The sequence below is a fragment of the Choloepus didactylus genome, chromosome 4 (genome assembly GCF_015220235.1).
Source record: "Choloepus didactylus isolate mChoDid1 chromosome 4, mChoDid1.pri, whole genome shotgun sequence".
NCBI lineage: Eukaryota > Metazoa > Chordata > Mammalia > Pilosa > Megalonychidae > Choloepus > Choloepus didactylus.
This window is the reverse complement of record NC_051310.1, coordinates 118,933,806-118,952,337: the sequence shown is the minus strand read 5'-3', so window position 1 is coordinate 118,952,337 and position 18,532 is coordinate 118,933,806. Positions and strand designations below refer to the sequence as shown.

At 36.3% G+C, this 18,532-nt stretch overlaps 1 protein-coding gene across 3 annotated transcripts in view; it reads right to left on the bottom strand.

Moving 5' to 3' along the window:
- ICE2 (interactor of little elongation complex ELL subunit 2) overlaps positions 1–18,532 on the bottom strand; it is a 79,058-nt gene that overhangs the window by 10,713 nt on the left and 49,813 nt on the right. For all 3 annotated transcript variants that reach the window (XM_037833804.1, XM_037833803.1, XM_037833805.1), the window contains one exon: positions 1,930–2,014. In XM_037833804.1, coding sequence (XP_037689732.1) covers positions 1,930–2,014 — 85 coding nt within the window. The remainder of the gene's footprint in view (positions 1–1,929; positions 2,015–18,532) is intronic.

Here is an 18,532-nt window from a genome sequence, read left to right as displayed (position 1 = left end):
TCGGGTGATGAAATGTTTTGGTAATGGATGGTTGTGATGGCTACACAATGTAGTGCATGTAATTAACACCACTGAATTGTACACTTAACGATTCAAATGGTAAATTTTGATATATATATGAGACCACAATAAAAAAGGAAATAGTAAAAGAATAAGATAAAACATGGAATATCAAACTTATTTCTATGTGGATTGGCCTTCTTGGACCAAAAAGGGGAAGAAAAATGAAAGAAAATAAAGTTTCAGTGGCTGAGAGATTTCAAATAGTTGCGAGATCATACTGGAGGTTATTCTTATGCATTATATAGATATCCCTTTTCAGTTTTTAGTGTATTACAATAGCTAGAAGGAAATACCTGAAACTGTTGAACTGTAATCCAGTAGCCTTGATTCTTGAAGATGACTATATAACTATATACCTTTTATGATGTCACTGTGTAATTGTGAAAACCTTGCAACTGACACTCCTTGATCCAGTTTATGGACAGATGAGTAAGAAAATAAAGACAAAAATAAATAAATAAAGGGCAGGGGGTTAATGGGTATGGGATGTTTTGGGTGTTCCTTTTTATTCTTAATTCTTTTTTTTTTGGAGTAATGAAAATGTTCAATAATTGACTGTGGTGATGATTGCACAACTATATGATGATACCATGAACCACTGATTATACAGTTCGGATGATTATCTGGTATGTGAATATATCTCAAAATTTCATTAACATTTATTTTCATGTGGGTTGAATTATAATATTTACTCAAACTTTTGCTGTTTCTGGATTTCCCTTCAATATCATAAAGTATTTATTTGGTTTTGTGCAAGTCAGAGCAGTTGTAAAGAGACCATTGTTTTATGTTCAAATTATGTACTGTTAAAAATGTTCAGAAGTCTTCAGCAGAACTAATCTGTAGAAGAATTTGCCTTTTTGAGAAGGCAGTGAATTTGCTTCCAAAGAAAATGACTGGTAATTTAAATGTGTGCTACCAGAAAAGTTACTGTTTAGGGGCAGGATAGTTAAAGGGAAACGAAATATAAAATATTCTAAATATTTCTTTGGTATCTCTTCTAGGCCTAAACTCACTCTATTATTTCTTTTTTTAAAAAATGATTTTCACTTGGGGGAGGGGGTGAGAAGGAGTAGGGTATGAAAAAGATTTTCTATTCACATCTGAAAAGCAAAGTTACCCTTCAAGGGAAGCAAACTAATAACAGAAGTGGATATATTTAAGTACAAGCAGAATTAAAGGTTTGAATCTGGGACCCTTAAAAATCTGTGTGAAGATCCAAAGCTAATCTATGCAGCTAGGATAAGTCAGGAGGAGTTCTCACCCTAACTGGTGAGCCAAGCATGGTAACACCACAGCTGTCACTCTATCTCAGCTGTGTGCTCTGGGGCAAGTCACTCTAAGATCTTGTTTCCCCATATGAAAAATGGAGATATTGCCACTGTCTTGTCTTCGTAAGCTGGCAGATTCAAGTGAATAATGTTCATAAATTATTTTCCTTCGCATTTAGGCGCTGGAGTGCTTGAATATAATAAATTCATTTCTGTCTGAAAACTTTTAGAAGTTAAGGCGTCCAAATCAGTGCACACAATCCTTAGAGCTAAGAGCCAGTGACTGTCCTATCCTTTCCCTGCCCTGCAAAGAGGTAAGGTATATCCTTCCAATGCTCTTAGAAGATAGTGAGCCACTCTCATTCTATCCACTTTTGTCTTAAGGAGAAGGTCTAGGGCTACTGGCATTATTTTTACTGTAGAGATGGAGAAGATTAATATGGATTACACACTGGGTCAAGGGAAGGTTCAGTGAATAAAAGGACTAAAAGCCTTGAGAATAAATGATTTAAATTTAACCAGTATTTAGAGGTAAAGGAAAATTAGGGATCACATCAACAAGTTTTTCAATTCCCATCAATGTCAATGTTCTTACTTGAGGGCTGAAAGCTTTTCTTTTAATTCTTCTGAGGTAATTTCTTCAAGCAGGAATAGCTTTGAAGTAAATGCATCAATATGCCCTAAAATAAAACATTAAACTTAAAAAAAAAAGTAATTGTAGTATCTAAAAACAAAAACCAACAAGTTATCCAATCTCCTTAAAGATGATTTTAGACAACTGCAATGACATTCAAGGAACTTTAAATACATTCTAGGAGGAGAAGAAATACACATTTTTGTGAAGTCTAGTAATGAAAGCCGTAAATAAAAATGACCTAAAAATTCAGAGTGTAAAAGAAATATGTATTAATTCTAAAATATCGGCTAAATGTAGAAGAATTTACACGTCTACACCAAAAAATCACCTCTAAGAATGACAACTGTTAAAATATTGGCCCTTCTAATTCCAATTAAAGTACATTTTTATAGCAATTTCCTAGAGAAATATGTGCCTATTATTAAAGCAAGCAGATAAAATCAAATTTATAGTCTTTGCATGCTGTATACATCTCTAAGATAAAAATTAGAGATGGTTCTTAAGATAAAAATTACATTATTAAAACCTGGGTTATTTTAAATTAAACCACCCCAATAGGATTTTCTATGGTCAAAAACAAAACACAAAATAAAACAAAAAAAAAAAAATCCCACCAATCTGCTTAAAGTCTTACTTTTTTACAAACACGAGATGATTCTAGAATTCCAAAAGACAAAATAGCAAATTTTCAAGACAACTCTTCTATTTTAAAAAGTAATGTGTATGTGACTCCCGGGGATGAGCCTGGACCTGGCATCATGGGATTGAGAAAATTTTCTTGACCAAAAGGCGGAAACGAAATGAAGCAAAATAAAGTTTCAATGGCTGAGAGATTTCAAATGGAGTCGAGAGGTTACTCTGGAGGGCATTCTTATGTGCTATATAGATATCCCTTTTCAGTTTTTAGTGTATTGGAATACCTAGAAGGACATACCTGAAACTGTCAATGGCAACCCAGTAGCTTCGATTCATGAAGACAACTGTATAACTACGTAGCTTACATGGTGTGATGGTGTGATTGTGAAAATCTTGTGGATCACACTCCCTTTATCCAGGGTATGGATGGATGAGAAGAAAAATAGGGACAAAAACTAAATGAAAAATAGGGTGGAATTGGGGGGGATGGAATGATTTGGGTGTTCGTTTTTACTTTCATTTTTGTTCCTATTTTCATTCTTCTTGGAGTAATGAAGATGTTCAAAAATTACTGTGGGGATGAATGCACAACTAAATGATGGAACTGTGAACAGTTGATTGTACACCATGAACGACTGTATGGTATCTGAACATATCTCAATAAAACTGAATTTTTAAAACAAGTAATGCATATGTTCTAAAAGAAAACAGGTTGAGACACAACACTGAGGCCTTAAAATCTACCATAGAACAGTGGTATACAAAACAGTCCCAAGTTAAGTGTTACATAATCTAGTCAATACAAAAACCATGTTATTGTACCATAGTTGAAAAACAAATTGCATGAAAAGAGTGCAACACTCACCAAATGCTGAAAACAATAATGTTTTTGTTTTTATTTTTTAAACTCCCAATATTTAGAACAAATTACCTGGAAAGCTGACGTCAGTCGTTGGGACAACAAAAAATGCACGTAATGTAACGTCTCATTTTCATATCTAGCCCTTTAATAATTTTATTTTATTTGCTTTGTGCTCATAATAATTTAATTAGACACATTTTTATGAAATGCCTTCTTTATAAGAGAACAAATCCATTTGTTTTCACACTTACTTGTTATTTCCTATGCCAAGTTTTAGTTTCACCTCTGAATTTCTAACACTCATTTTACAGTGATGTTTCTAATAACCAAAACACATTTGAATGGCTTAATAAATGTGCAAAGGGGATATTAAGTACAATAAAATATTTTTAGACATTTACTAAATATGCCTTTGAGAATATTTACTAACAATTCTCACCTTTTTAAAGAAATCTCATGAGAAGTATCTATAGGCCAAATATGGTCAGTCAAATATAACTACAGAGTGAATACCAAATACATAAGTGCGTTGATGACCTTCTTCCTCAAGGAGTTTACAACGCTTTTGATATTGGAGCTTTCCAATCTGCAGACCTCAAATGGGTTATACATGTGTTTAAGATCTTTATCTCCTCAACCGCTGGGGAACCTGAGCAAGGCATGGAGTGATGACAGCTTCCTAGCTACTGCCCTTCATCCATGAGAAATTTCTTTTGTATACCAGTGTACTATATTTATGTGTGCCAAGGTTGGGAAGCACTGCTTTATATAATATACTTTTTTTTTTTTTTTACTTTAATGAAGTATTTTAGTCCAGGCAAAATGTATAAAACATTAAACTTTTCAATTTAATATGATCACTAATTACTATTTTACGTTCCTTTTTTTTTTTGGTACTAAGTCTTCAAAATGTTGTATGTAGTTTACACTTACAGCACATTGGAAATACTCGATTTGCATTAAGATTTTATAAAATGTCCAGATGAAAAGTAGATTTACAAATTTAAAAATATTCCAATAACTGACCCTGAGTATCAAAAAGTTGTTTAAATATCCATCTCAACAATGACAAAATGATAATACACTATTTATATACTGTTGATTCTTGTTATTCATGGTAGTTATGTTCTATACAGTTGCTGTGAGCACTGAATTAGCCAACACTGAACCATTGCTCCTAGGAGAAATATAAACGTAGGTTCCTGCAACCTTCTGGTGACAACATTTTTGTCATCTGATCAATACATAACCTTGTTTTATGTGTGTTTCTCCTCAAGGGCACTTGATTTAATACATATTGTTGAGTCATTAACATTGAACTTATGACCAACAGCACCACAACTCATGCCTAAAAGAAGCTTATCTCACACAACTTCTCCACTAGGCATATCACAGTCTTTTTGCATTTGGCACATTAGACAGCACTTAGCAGTGTGCTTGGAGGTCATTTTAAACAGTGAAATCACCAATAAAAAGCAGAAAAATGCAAAAAATGTAAGCCATGAAAAGGAAACTTGTTTACAGTACAAGAGCTGATACAAGAAGCAGAGTGTCACTTTGTTCAACTTCAGCTGGGAACGTGTGTGTTGGGTGACTCAAGCTTTTTGCTGTTCTGGACTTGTTCATGAATGACTGCAAAAGCACCATTAGTACTGATTTAGGGGTAACAAATTTTATTAAGTAGGTGAATCTGCAAATATAGAATCCATGAATAATGAGGATAGACTGTATATGCATATATATATATATTCACATACATATGTATATATAGGCAGTCCTTGCTTTGCCTGGCAGTGTGGGACCATGAAAATGACCATGAAAGCTGAAAACATGCAAAGCAGTCTCAATAATCAATGGGGAAACTTACAATTATTCCATTACCTTTAAAAAATTTTTGCCAAAACATTTTAAGTTCTGTTCATTTTAAATGTATAGGGAAATGAAAAAATAGTAAAATTAATATTTATTTAGTACACTGTGATCTAAAACATTAGAAATGTTGAGAATTAAAGCATTTTATTTCTTTGTAGAAAACTTATTAAAAGTAATTTGAACAGCGCTTGCCATCTTCTAGTCATTTAACTGATGCTAGGAAGTGATTATCTTTTCTATGCTGTGGTGAGTTGTCATATTCCTTTTTAAGTTAGGATCAGCTCCCAACACTGGATCCTTTGTTACAGTATCTCTGAGAGTTATGTCAGTGTGACTTCTGTGGGACATCATCTTATTCACAACTACTTTCTGCATTGATGTCAACAAGTTCGCCTTCACTAAGTTCCTTTGGCTGCATATCTACAGTCTCTCAAATGGCAGTAGTGTCAGTGTTCCCTCAGTAAGCTATTTCTCCTATAACTCCATTTATGTTCGATTCAAATTTCACTTTCATCATTATCATCTTTTATTTCTTTGCTGTGCTTTAATTTTTGTTAACCAATTCTTTCTTTTGATTCTCCATTTCTATGAAGTATCACCTGGGTTTATCCCTGGGAGACAAGAAGACAACACAACTACATGCTTTGCTGCCCATGCATATAACAGATGTAAAGTGACCAATCACTGACAGATTGTGACTGGTCACTGATCATGATGTCATCTGTTACTCACATAGTGATGTGTAGACTCAAAAGCCAGCAGTAAAGTTTGTACTTGATGCAATTACTAGGAGATAACATAGCGTGGTAACTGAAATTTGTGTGTATCAGAAATGTGCAAAGTGACTACACATGTCAACTATATATAATTTATACATATATATATTAAAAAAATAGGATTGGATGTGGATACAGAGGTGTGATAGGAATACTTTGTAAATTTTCTTGGAGAACTAAATCTTAATGTTTTTATTGGGCACGAGGACAAAAAAAGAGTATGGAAATCTATGGGTAGAGGAGAACTTGTTCATAACAAAGCATTAGCAAAGCAAAGCAATGTAAATTAACAAAAACCAAGTATGTTTGTTTTTTTTTTCCTGAAAAAGAGACTATGTTCTATAGAAGTGGTTCTCAAAGTGTGGTCCCTGGAGTTATGTATTATGATAATTGTTTAAAATTGAGAGTGATGATGATTGTGTAACTAAGTGAAGATAATGTGAAACACTGATTGTTTATCTTGGACAGAATAAATGCTATGTGAAATATATGCTATGTGAAATATATGCTTGACCCTACTCGATGGGTCAAGACCTCAATCTTGAGGCTTGCTCTTATGCAACTTATGGCTGTAAAACAAAACAAAACAAAACAAAACAAAAATTGCTGTTTACTGGATAATTTAAGCTGCTGACCAAAAGATTTTAATGACTCTTACACCTCCTGTGTCTCATAAGATATGCTTTATCTGAATATCTGAATCATCTGAATAAACAGGTAAACTCTACTATCACTGTTATCTTCAACAGACCTAATGCAATGGTCACTAATCCACAGGTAAGTTACTTTATCATTCTGAATTTCAGTTTTTTTCTTTTTCTTAGAGCATTGTCTCCAAACTGTGAAAACTGTTCCTCAATAGCAATTAAAATGCTAAAAATCTTGAAAGAATGAAATAATACGTACATATGACTGACTACACTTCATTGTTTTTAAAAATCTGAGTCTAGGAGGCGGGGCAAGATGGCAGACTGGTGAGCTGTAAGTTTTAGTTACTCCTCCAGGAAAGTAGGTAAAAAGCCAGGAACTGCGTGGACTGGACACCACAGAGCAATCTGTCTTTGGGCATACTTCATACAACACTCATGAAAATGTCGAACTGCTGAGATCAGCGAAATCTGTAAGTTTTTGCGGCCAGGGGACCCGCGCCTCTCCCTGCCAGGCTCAGTCCCGTGGGAGGAGGGGCTGCCAGCTCCGGGAAGGAGAAGGGAGAACTGCAGTGGTAGCCCTTCTCGGAAACTCATTCTACTGATCCATACTCCAACCATAGATAGACTGAGACCAGACACCAGAGAATCTGAGAGCTGCCAGCCCAGCAGAGAGGAGACAGGCATAGAAAAAAAAAATAACACGAAAAACTCCAAAATAAAAGCAGAGGATTTTTGGAGTTCTGGTGAACACAGAAAAGGGAAGGGCGGAGCTCAGGCCTTGAGGCGCATATGCAAATCCCGAAGAAAAGCTGATCTCTCTGCCCTGTGGACCTTTCCTTAATGGCCCTGGTAGCTTTGTCTATTAGCATTTCAATAACCCATTAGATCTCTGAGGAGGGCCCTTTTTTTTTTTTTTTTTTTAAATCCTTTTTTCTTTTTCTAAAACAATTACTCTAAGAAGCCCAATACAGAAAGCTTCAAAGAATCGCAATTTGGGCACGTCAAGTCAAGAGCAGAACTAAGAGAGCTCTGAGACAAAAGGCAATAATCCAGTGGCTGAGAAAATTCACTAAACACCACAACTTCCCAAGAAAAGGGGGGTGTCCGCTCACAGCCACCATCCTGGTAGACAGGAAACACTCCTGCTCATCACCAGCCCCATAGCCCAGAGCTGCCCCAGACAACCCAGTGTGACGGAAGTGCTTCAAATAACAGGCACACACCACAAAACTGGGCGTGGACATTGGCCTTCCCTGCAACCTCAGCTGATTGTCCCAGAGTTGGGAAGGTGGAGCAGTGTGAATTAGCAAAGCCCCATTCAGCCATCATTTGAGCAGACTGGGAGCCTCCCTGCACAGCCCAGCAGCCCAGAACTGCCCTGGGGGGACGGCACTCACCTGTGACATGGCACAGTCATCCCTCACCAGAGGACCCGGGGTGCACAGCCTGGAAGAGGGGCCCACTTGCAAGTCTCAGGAGCCATGCGCCAATGCCGAGGACTTGTGGGTCAGTGGCGGAGACGGACTGTGGCAGGACTGAACTGAAGGATTGGACTATTGCAGCAGCTTTAAAACTCTAGGATCATCAGGGAGATTTGATTGTTAGGGCCACCCCCCCTCCCCGACTGCCCGGAAACACACCCCACATACAGGGCAGGCAACACCAGCTACACACGCAGGCTTGGTGCACCAATTGGGCCCCACAAGACTCACTCCCCCACTCACCAAAAAGGCTAAGCAGGGGAGAACTGGCTTGTGGAGAACAGGTGGCTCGTGGACGCCACCTGCTGGTTAGTTAGAGAAAGTGTGCTACACGAAGCTGTGGATCTGATAAATTAGAGATAAGGACTTCAATAGGTCTACAAACCCTAAAAGAACCCTATCAAGTTCAGCGGATGCCACGAGGCCAAAAACAACAGAAAATTATAAAGCATGTGAGAAAACCAGACGATGTGGATAACCCAAGCCCAGGCACCCAAATCAAAAGACCAGAAGAGACACAACACCTAGAGCAGCTACTCAAAGAACTAAAGATGAACAATGAGACCATAGTACGGGATATGAAGGAAATCAGGAAGACTCTAGAAGAGCATAAAGAAGACATTGCAAGACTAAATAAAAAAATGGATGATCTTATGGAAATTAAAGAAACTGTTGACCAAATTAAAAAGATTCTGGACACTCATAGTACAAGACTAGAGGAAGTTGAACAACGAATCAGTGACCTGGAAGATGACAGAACGGAAAATGAAAGCATAAAAGAAAGAATGGGGAAAAAAATTGAAAAAATCGAAATGGACCTCAGGGATATGATAGATAATATGAAACGTCCAAATATAAGACTCATTGGTGTCTCAGAAGGGGAAGAAAAGGGTAAAGGTCTAGGAAGAGTATTCAAAGAAATTGTTGGGGAAAACTTCCCAAATCTTCTAAACAACATAAATACACAAATCATGGATGCTCAGTGAACTCCGGATAGAATAAATACAAGTAAACCCACTCCGAGACATATACTGATCACACTGTCAAACACGGAGGAGAAGGGGCGAGTTCTGGAAGTGGCAGGGGAGGGGCAGTTAGCCACATACAAAGGAAACAGCATGGGACTGAGTAGTGACTACTCGGCAGCCACCATGGAGGCGGGAAGGCAGTGGCATGATATATTTAGAATTCTGAGTGAGAGGGATTTCCAGCCGAGAATACTTTGTCCGGCGGGGCTCTCCTTCAAATTTGAGGGAGAGCTTAAATTTTTAACAGACAAACAAATGCTGGGAGAGTTTGCTGGCGGGAGACCTGCCCTACTGGAGACACTAGGGGGAGCCCTGCAGACAGAGAAACAAGGACAGGACAGAGAGACTTGGAGAGGGGTTCAGTACCAAAGAGATTCGGTATGGGTACAATAAAGGATATTAATAGAGAGAGGGAAAAATATGGCAAACATAAACCAAAGGATAAGATGGCCGATTCAAGAAATGCCTTCACGGTTTTAACGTTGAATGTAAATGGATTAAACTCCCCAGTTAAAAGATACATATTCGCAGAATGGATCAAAAAAAATGAACCATCAATATGTTGCATGCAGGGGACTCATCTTAGACACAGGGACACAAAGAAACTGAAAGTGAAAGGATGGAAAAGAGTGTTTCATGCAGGCTGCAGCCAGGGGAGAGCAGGTGTGGCAATGTTAGTCTCAGATGGGGTAGACTTCGGATGCAGGGATGTTTTGGGAGACGGGGAAGGCCGCTACATGCTAATGAGGGGGGCAGTTCAGCAAGAAGAAATAACAATCGTAAATGTCTATGCACCCAATCAAGGTGCCACAAAATACATGAGAGAAACACTGGCAAAACTAAAGGAAGCAATTGATGTTTCCACAATAATTGTGGGAGACTTCAACACATCACTCTCTCCTATAGATAGATCAACCAGACAGAAGACCAATAAGGAAACTGAGGACCTAGACAATCTGATAGATGAATTGGATTTAACAGACATATACGGGACGTTGCATCCCAAATCACCAGGATACACATACTTTTCTGGTGCTCATGGAACTTTCTCCAGAATGGATCATATGCTGGGACATAAAACAAGCCTCAATAAATTTAAAAAGATTGAAATTATTCAAAGCACATTCTCTGACCACAATGGAATACAATTAGAAGTCAATAACCATCAGAGACTTAGAAAATTCACAAATACCTGGAGGTTAAACAACACACTCCTAAACAATCAGTGAGTTAAAGAAGAAATAGCAAGAGAAATTGCTAAATATATAGAGACGAATGAAAATGAGAACACAACACACCAAAACCTATGGGATGCAGCAAAAGCAGTGCTAAGGGGGAAATTTATAGCACTAAACGCATATATTAAAAAGGAAGAAAGAGCCAAAATCAAAGAACTAATGGATCAACTGAAGAAGCTAGAAAATGAACAGCAAACCAATCCTAAACCAAGTACAAGAAAAGAAATAACAAGGATTAAAGCAGAAATAAATGACATAGAGAACAAAAAAACAATAGAGAGGATAAATATCACCAAAAGTTGGTTCTTTGAGAAGATCAACAAGATTGACAAGCCCCTAGCTAGACTGACAAAATCAAAGAGAGAAGACCCATATAAACAAAATAATGAATGAAAAAGGTGACATAACTGCAGATCCTGAAGAAATTAAAAAAATTATAAGAGGCTATTATGAACAACTGTATGGCAACAAACTGGATAATGTAGAAGAAATGGACAATTTCCTGGAAACATATGAACAACCTAGACTGACCAGAGAAGAAATAGAAGACCTCAACCAACCCATCACAAGCAAAGAGATCCAATCAGTCATCAAAAATCTTCCCACAAATAAATGCCCAGGGCCAGATGGCTTCACAGGGGAATTCTACCAAACTTTCCAGAAAGAACTGACACTAATCTTACTCAAACTCTTTCAAAACATTGAAAAAAATGGAACACTACCTAACTCATTTTATGAAGCTAACATCAATCTAATACCAAAACCAGGCAAAGATGCTACAAAAAAGGAAAACTACCGGCCAATCTCCCTCATGAATATAGATGCAAAAATCCTCAACAAAATACTTGCAAATCGAATCCAAAGACACATTAAAAAAATCATACACCATGACCAAGTGGGGTTCATTCCAGGCATGCAAGGATGGTTCAACATAAGAAAAACAATCAATGTATTACAACACATTAAAAACTCGAAAGGGAAAAATCAATTGATCATCTCAATAGATGCTGAAAAAGCATTTGACAAAATCCAACATCCCTTTTTGATAAAAACACTTCAAAAGGTAGGAATTGAAGGAAACTTCCTCAACATGATAAAGAGCATATATGAAAAACCCACAGCCAGCATAGTACTCAATGGTGAGAGACTGAAACCCTTCCCTCTAAGATCAGGAACAAGACAAGGATGCCCACTGTCACCACTGTTATTCAACATTGTGCTGGAAGTGCTAGCCAGGTCAATCCGGCAAGACAAAGAAATAAAAGGCATCCAAATTGGAAAAGAAGTAGTAAAACTGTCATTGTTTGCAGATGATATGATCTTATATCTAGAAAACCCTGAGAAATCGACGATACAGCTACTAGAGCTAATAAACAAATTTAGCAAAGTAGCGGGATACAAGGTGAATGCACATAAGTCAGTAATGTTTCTATATGCTAGAAATGAACAAACTGAAGAGACACTCAAGAAAAAGATACCATTTTCAATAGCAACTAAAAAAATCAAGTACCTAGGAATAAACTTAACCAAAGATGTAAAAGACCTATACAAAGAAAACTACATAACTCTACTAAAAGAAATAGAAGGGGACCTTCAAAGATGGAAAAATATTCCATGTTCATGGATAGGAAGGCTAAATGTCATTAAGATGTCAATTCTACCCAAACTCATCTACAGATTCAATGCAATCCCAATCAAAATTCCAACAACCTACTTTGCAGACTTGGAAAAGCTAGTTATCAAATTTATTTGGAAAGGGAAGATGCCTTGAATTGCTAAAGACACTCTAAAAAAGAAAAACGAAGTGGGAGGACTTACACTCCCTGACTTTGAAGCTTATTATAAAGCCACAGTTGCCAAAACAGCATGGTACTGGCACAAAGATAGACATATAGATCAATGGAATCGAATTGAGAATTCAGAGATAGACCCTCAGATCTATGGCCGACTGATCTTTGATAAGGCCCCCAAAGTCACTGAACTGAGCCATAATGGTCTTTTCAACAAATGGGGCTGGGAGAGTTGGATATCCATATGCAAAAGAATGAAAGAGGACCCCTACCTCACCCCCTACACAAAAAAATAACTCAAAATGGACCAAAGATCTCAATATAAAAGAAAGTACCATAAAACTCCTAGAAGATAATGTAGGAAAACATCTTCAAGACCTTGTATTAGGCGGCCACTTCCTAGACTTTACACCCAAAGCACAAGCAACAAAAGAGAAAATAGATAAATGGGAACTCCTCAAGCTTAGAAGTTTCTGCACCTCAAAGGAATTTCTCAAAAAGGTAAAGAGGCAGCCAACTCAATGGGAAAAAATTTTTGGAAACCATGTATCTGACAAAAGACTGATATCTTGCATATACAAAGAAATCCTACAACTCAATGACAATAGTACAGACAGCCCAATTATAAAATGGGCAAAAGATATGAAAAGACAGTTCTCTGAAGACGAAATACAAATGGCCAAGAAACACATGAAAAAAGGTTCAGCTTCACTAGCTATTAGAGAGATGCAAATTAAGACCACAATGAGATACCATCTAACACCGGTTAGAATGGCTGCCATTAAACAAACAGGAAACTACAAATGCTGGAGGGGATGTGGAGAAATTGGAACTCTTATTCATTGTTGGTGGGACTGTAGAATGGTTCAGCCACTCTGGAAGTCAGTCTGGCAGTTCCTTAGAAAACTAGATATAGAGCTACCATTCGATCCAGCGATTGCACTTCTCGGTATATACCCGGAAGATCGGAAAGCAGTGACACGAAGAGATATCTGCACGCCAATGTTCATAGCAGCATTATTCACAATTGCCAAGAGATGGAAACAACCCAAATGTCCTTCAACAGATGAGTGGATAAATAAAATGTGGTATATACACATGATGGAATACTACGCGGCAGTAAGAAGGAACGATCCGGTGAAACATATGACAACATGGATGAACCTTGAAGACATAATGCTGAGCGAAATAAGCCAGGCACAAAAAGAGAAATATTATATGCTACCACTAATGTGAACTTTGAAAAATGTAAAACAAACGGTTTATAATGTAGAATGTAGGGGAACTAGCAGTAGAGAGCAATTAAGGAAGGGGGAACAATAATCCAAGAAGAACAGATAAGCTATTTAACGTTCTGGGGATGCCTAGAAATGACTATGGTCTGTGAATTTCTGATGGATATAGTAGGAACAAGTTCACAGAAATGTTGCTATATTATGTAACTTTCCTGGGGTAAAGTAGGAACATGTTGGAAGTTAAGCAGTTATCTTAGGTTAGTTGTCTTTTTCTTACTCCCTTGTTATGGTCTCTTTGAAATGTTCTTTTATTGTATGTTTGTTTTCTTTTTAACTTTTTTTTTCATACAGTTGATTTAAAAAAGAAGGGAAAGTTAAAAAAAAAAAAAAAAAAGAAAAACAAGGAAAAAAAAAAAAGATGTAGTGCCCCCTTGGGAGCCTGTGGAGAATGCAGGGGTATTCGCCTACCCCACCTCCATGTTTGCTAACATGACCACAGACATAGGGGACTGGTGGTTTGATGGGTTGAGCCCTCTACCATAAGTTTTACCCTTGGGAAGACGGTTGCTGCAAGGGAGAGGCTAGGCCTCCCTGTATTTGTGCCTAAGAGTCTCCTCCTGAATGCCTCTTTGTTGCTCAGATGTGGCCCTCTCTCTCTGGCTAAGCCAACTTGAAAGGTGAAATCACTGCCCTCCCCTCTACGTGGGATCAGACACCCAGGGGAGTGAATCTCCCTGGCAATGTGGAATATGACTCCCGGGGAGGAATGTAGACCCGGCATCGTGGGACGGAGAACATCTTTTTGACCAAAAGGGGGATGTGAAAGGAAATGAAATAAGCTTCAGTGGCAGAGAGATTCCAAAACGAGCCCAGAGATCACTCTGGTGGGCACTCTTACACACACTTTAGACAACCCTTTTTAGGTTCTAAAGAATTGGGGTAGCTGGTGGTGGATACCTGAAACTATGAAACTACAACCCAGAACCCATGAATCTCGAAGACAGTTGTATAAAAATGTAGCTTACGAGGGGTGACAATGGGATTGGGAAAGCCATAAGGACCAAACTCCACTTTGTCTAGTTTATGGATGGATGTGTAGAAAAGTAGGGGAAGGAAACAAACAGACAAAGGTACCCAGTGTTCTTTTTTGCTTCAATTGCTCTTTTTCACTCTAATTATTATTCTTGTTATTTTTGTGTGTGTGCTAATGAAGGTGTCAGGGATTTATTTAGGTGATGAATGTACAACTATGTAATGGTACTATAAACAATCGAAAGTACAATTTGTTTTGTATGACTGCGTGGTATGTGAATATATCTCAATAAAATGATTAAAAAAATAAAAAAAAAATCTGAGTCTAATATTGTGTGATGCAACTATTTAAAGGACTAGTTTAAAGTTGAATTCATTTCCCTAGAGATTTTAATGACTGTCATAGCTGAAAAAGAGACCCACAACAATAAACAGATTAATGAAATAAGAAAAACCAAAGGTTTTTGCTGAAATTCTATTAGTAAATGTCTATCTTTCCAGACGTTAATCAAGTTTTCTTACAAATAGAGAGGGGCTGCATCCTAACCTTGAGACTCGCTGGGATATTTTAAAAGATATATATATTTTTTCCTAATCTGATTCCAAGTCTTTAAAGCATACAGATATGAAAGGTTTTTGCTTAATAGGGAAAACCTTATTTTTGGCAACACAATTTTGATATACCAATAGAAAGATTTCCAAACACTTGTTTTCGAAAACTCTTTCCATAGTAATAGTTTATTTCAAAAAGCAGTTGTTTTCTCAGCTCATCTAAATTAAAATGCCACTTTTACTTTGAAGGGACAGAATAGGTTTTTTGTTTGTTTGTTTGTTTGTTTGTTTTAAATTAAATTCAGTTTTATTGAAATACATTCACACACCATACAATCATCCATGGTATACAAACCACTGTCCACAGTATGATAACATAGCTTTGCGTTCATCACCACAATCTATCTCTGAACATTTTCCTTACATCAGAAAGAACCAGAACAAGAGTAAAAAATAAAAGTGAAAAAAGAACACCCAAATCATCTCCCCCATCCCACCCCATTTGTCCTTTAGTTTTTATCCCCATTTTTCTACTCATCCATACACTAAAGGGGGTGTGATCCACAAGGTCCAGAATAGGTTTTTTAAAAAATAAAAATGAATTACCTTTAACCGACCTATAAGTCAAAGAATAAAGATGAGCAAATTTATTACAGTTGATTTTAATTATACACAAGATCTTCAAGTTCAACAACTTTTTTTGACAGTACTTTGCTACAATATAATCAGCAAACCTGTGTTATACACAGGCTTTTTTGGGGGATCATTCTCAATCCCATTACAAAGCATTTAAAGTTTGCATTATTTAACAGTTTTTTCCTAATAAAATTAATCACACTAGCGATGTCTATAGCTGGTAAAGTATACTGCACCAGTTTAAGGTACACTGCCAATCCCTTTAGGATGAAGAACTGCCATTCTTTACTAAACATACCCAACAAAGCTGTATGGCATAACCCTGGGAGTAGCCAGTCATATGGAATACAGTGAGCACATCACTGCCTAGAATTGTGCATAGCAGAGAGACAAGGATACCTAATATATTAAATGTGACAGGACTCGACAAACATCCAAAAGAGAATACCACTTATCAATCCTTATACTTAATATGAATAATGGTCAATTTTAATTTTTCAGAGAAAAAATAAATACAAATAATAATTCTAATATTTTCTTATACATGCTTAAGGGTAATAAATAGAATAAAGTATGTAAATTCAATGGTTAATTTTCTGCCATTTCCCTTAATTTTCTGCCATTTCCCTTTCCTGGAATTAAAAAAAAAAAACTATATATATATATAACATAAAATGTCACTTTAACCATTTTAAGTATACAATTCAGTGATACTAATTACACTTCCAATGTTGTGCTACCATCACTACTATCCATTATCAAAACTTTTTCATCATCCCAAACAGAAAGTCTATATCTATTAAGCAGTTATCTCCCCATTCTCTCCTTTCCTCAGTTCCTGGTGTAATCGTTAATTTTCTTTCTGTCTCTATAAATTTGCTCATTCTAGACATTTCATATTAGAGATAATAAACGAGTTCAGCAAAGTGGCAGGATACAAAATATGCAAAAATGAGTAGTGTTTCTATATACTAGTAATAAGCTATCTGAGGAGGAAATCAAGGAAAAAAATTCCATTTACAACAGCAACTAAAAATAAAAAAATATCTAGGAATAAACTTAACTTCAATGTAAAGGATCTATATCAGAAAACAACACAAAACAATCCAAAAAGAAATCAAAGATCTAAATAAATGGAAGAACATAGCGTATTCATGGATTGGAAGGCTAAATGTTGCTAAGATGACAATTCTACCCAAATTGATCTACAAATTCAATGCAATCCCAATCAAAATTCCAACAGCCTATTTTGCAGAAATGGAAAAGCCAATTATCAAATTTATTTGGAAGGGTAAGGGGCCTTGAATAGCCAAAAACATCTTCTAAAAGAAGAATGAAGTTGTGGACTCATGCTTCCTGACTTTAAAGCATATTACAAAGCAACAGTGGTTAAAATAGCATGGTACTGACATAAAGATAGATATATTGATCAATGGAATCAAATTGTGAGTTCAGAAATAGACCCTGAGATGTATGGTCAATTGATTTCTGACAAAGCTCCCAAGTCCACTCAACTGGGACAGAACATTCTTTTCAGTGGTTAAATGTTGAAAGCCTTCCCTCTTAAGATTAAAAACAAAGCATAGGTGTCCATTATTCACTTTCTATTCAAAAATGTCCTGGAAGTCCTAGGCAGTGAAGGCCAGGAAAAAAAAAAAAAATTTAAACAGTATAAAGATTGGAAAGAAAGAAATAAAATGGTCATTATTTGTAGAGAACATGATTGTTAACTTAAAAATTCAAAATAATCTACTGGTAAGTTATTAGAAAAAGTGAGTTTAGCAAGGTTACTGGATATAAAGTCAATACACAAAATTAACATGCAAATAGATTCTGTATACTAGTACAAAACCATGAGAAAAAAAGATTTAAAAATGAAATATCATTTACAATATAAAAATATCAAATAATACACTTAATAAAAGATGTGCAAGATCTTTACATAGGAAAAACCTTAACATATTAAGAGAAATAACAGAAATAAACAAATGGAAGAATATATAAAGTTCACAGATTGGAAGATTTGTAAGACTATCAATTTGCTCCACATTGATGGAGTCAATGCACTTATTAACAAAATCCCAATTTTCACTGTTGGTAGAAATTGACAAGATGATTCTAAAGTTTGGAAATGCAAAGGATAAGATAACCAAGAAACTCTTGAAGAACAACAAGTTGGCAAGACTTACTTTACCAAATAGTAAAACATATTATATAAAGCCAAACTGAGTAAGAAAGTGTGGTATTACCTCAAGGACAGGCAAATAGAGCTCATGTGTGGTATGGAGAAATAAATACCAGAAAACCTGTGTATCCAAAAATAAAAGGTTAAAATTAAGGCTTCTAGAAGATAATATAGGAAAACAACCTCATGACCTTGCTGTGGGGAAAGACTTCTTAAACATGGCAAAGAAAGCATTACCCATAAAAGAAATGGCTAAATGAATTGAATACATTAAAATTAAAGAGACACCATTAAGAGACTAAAAAGGCAAATTACAGAAGGGGACAAAAATATCTGTAAAATATATAAACAATAAAGAACTACCAAAAAAATAAAAAATAAAAAGAGGACAACTCAATAGAAGAAGGAAGAGGTCTCAATAGGCATTCATTCAAAAAAAATGGAACATCTAAGTGGTCAGTATCCAACCTCATAAATAACCAGGGAAAGACAAATTAAAACAATGAGATATTAATACTAACCATCCACCAAGCTAAAATTAAACAGACTGACAAGGCCAAGTGTCAGCAAGGATGTAGAGAAACTGGA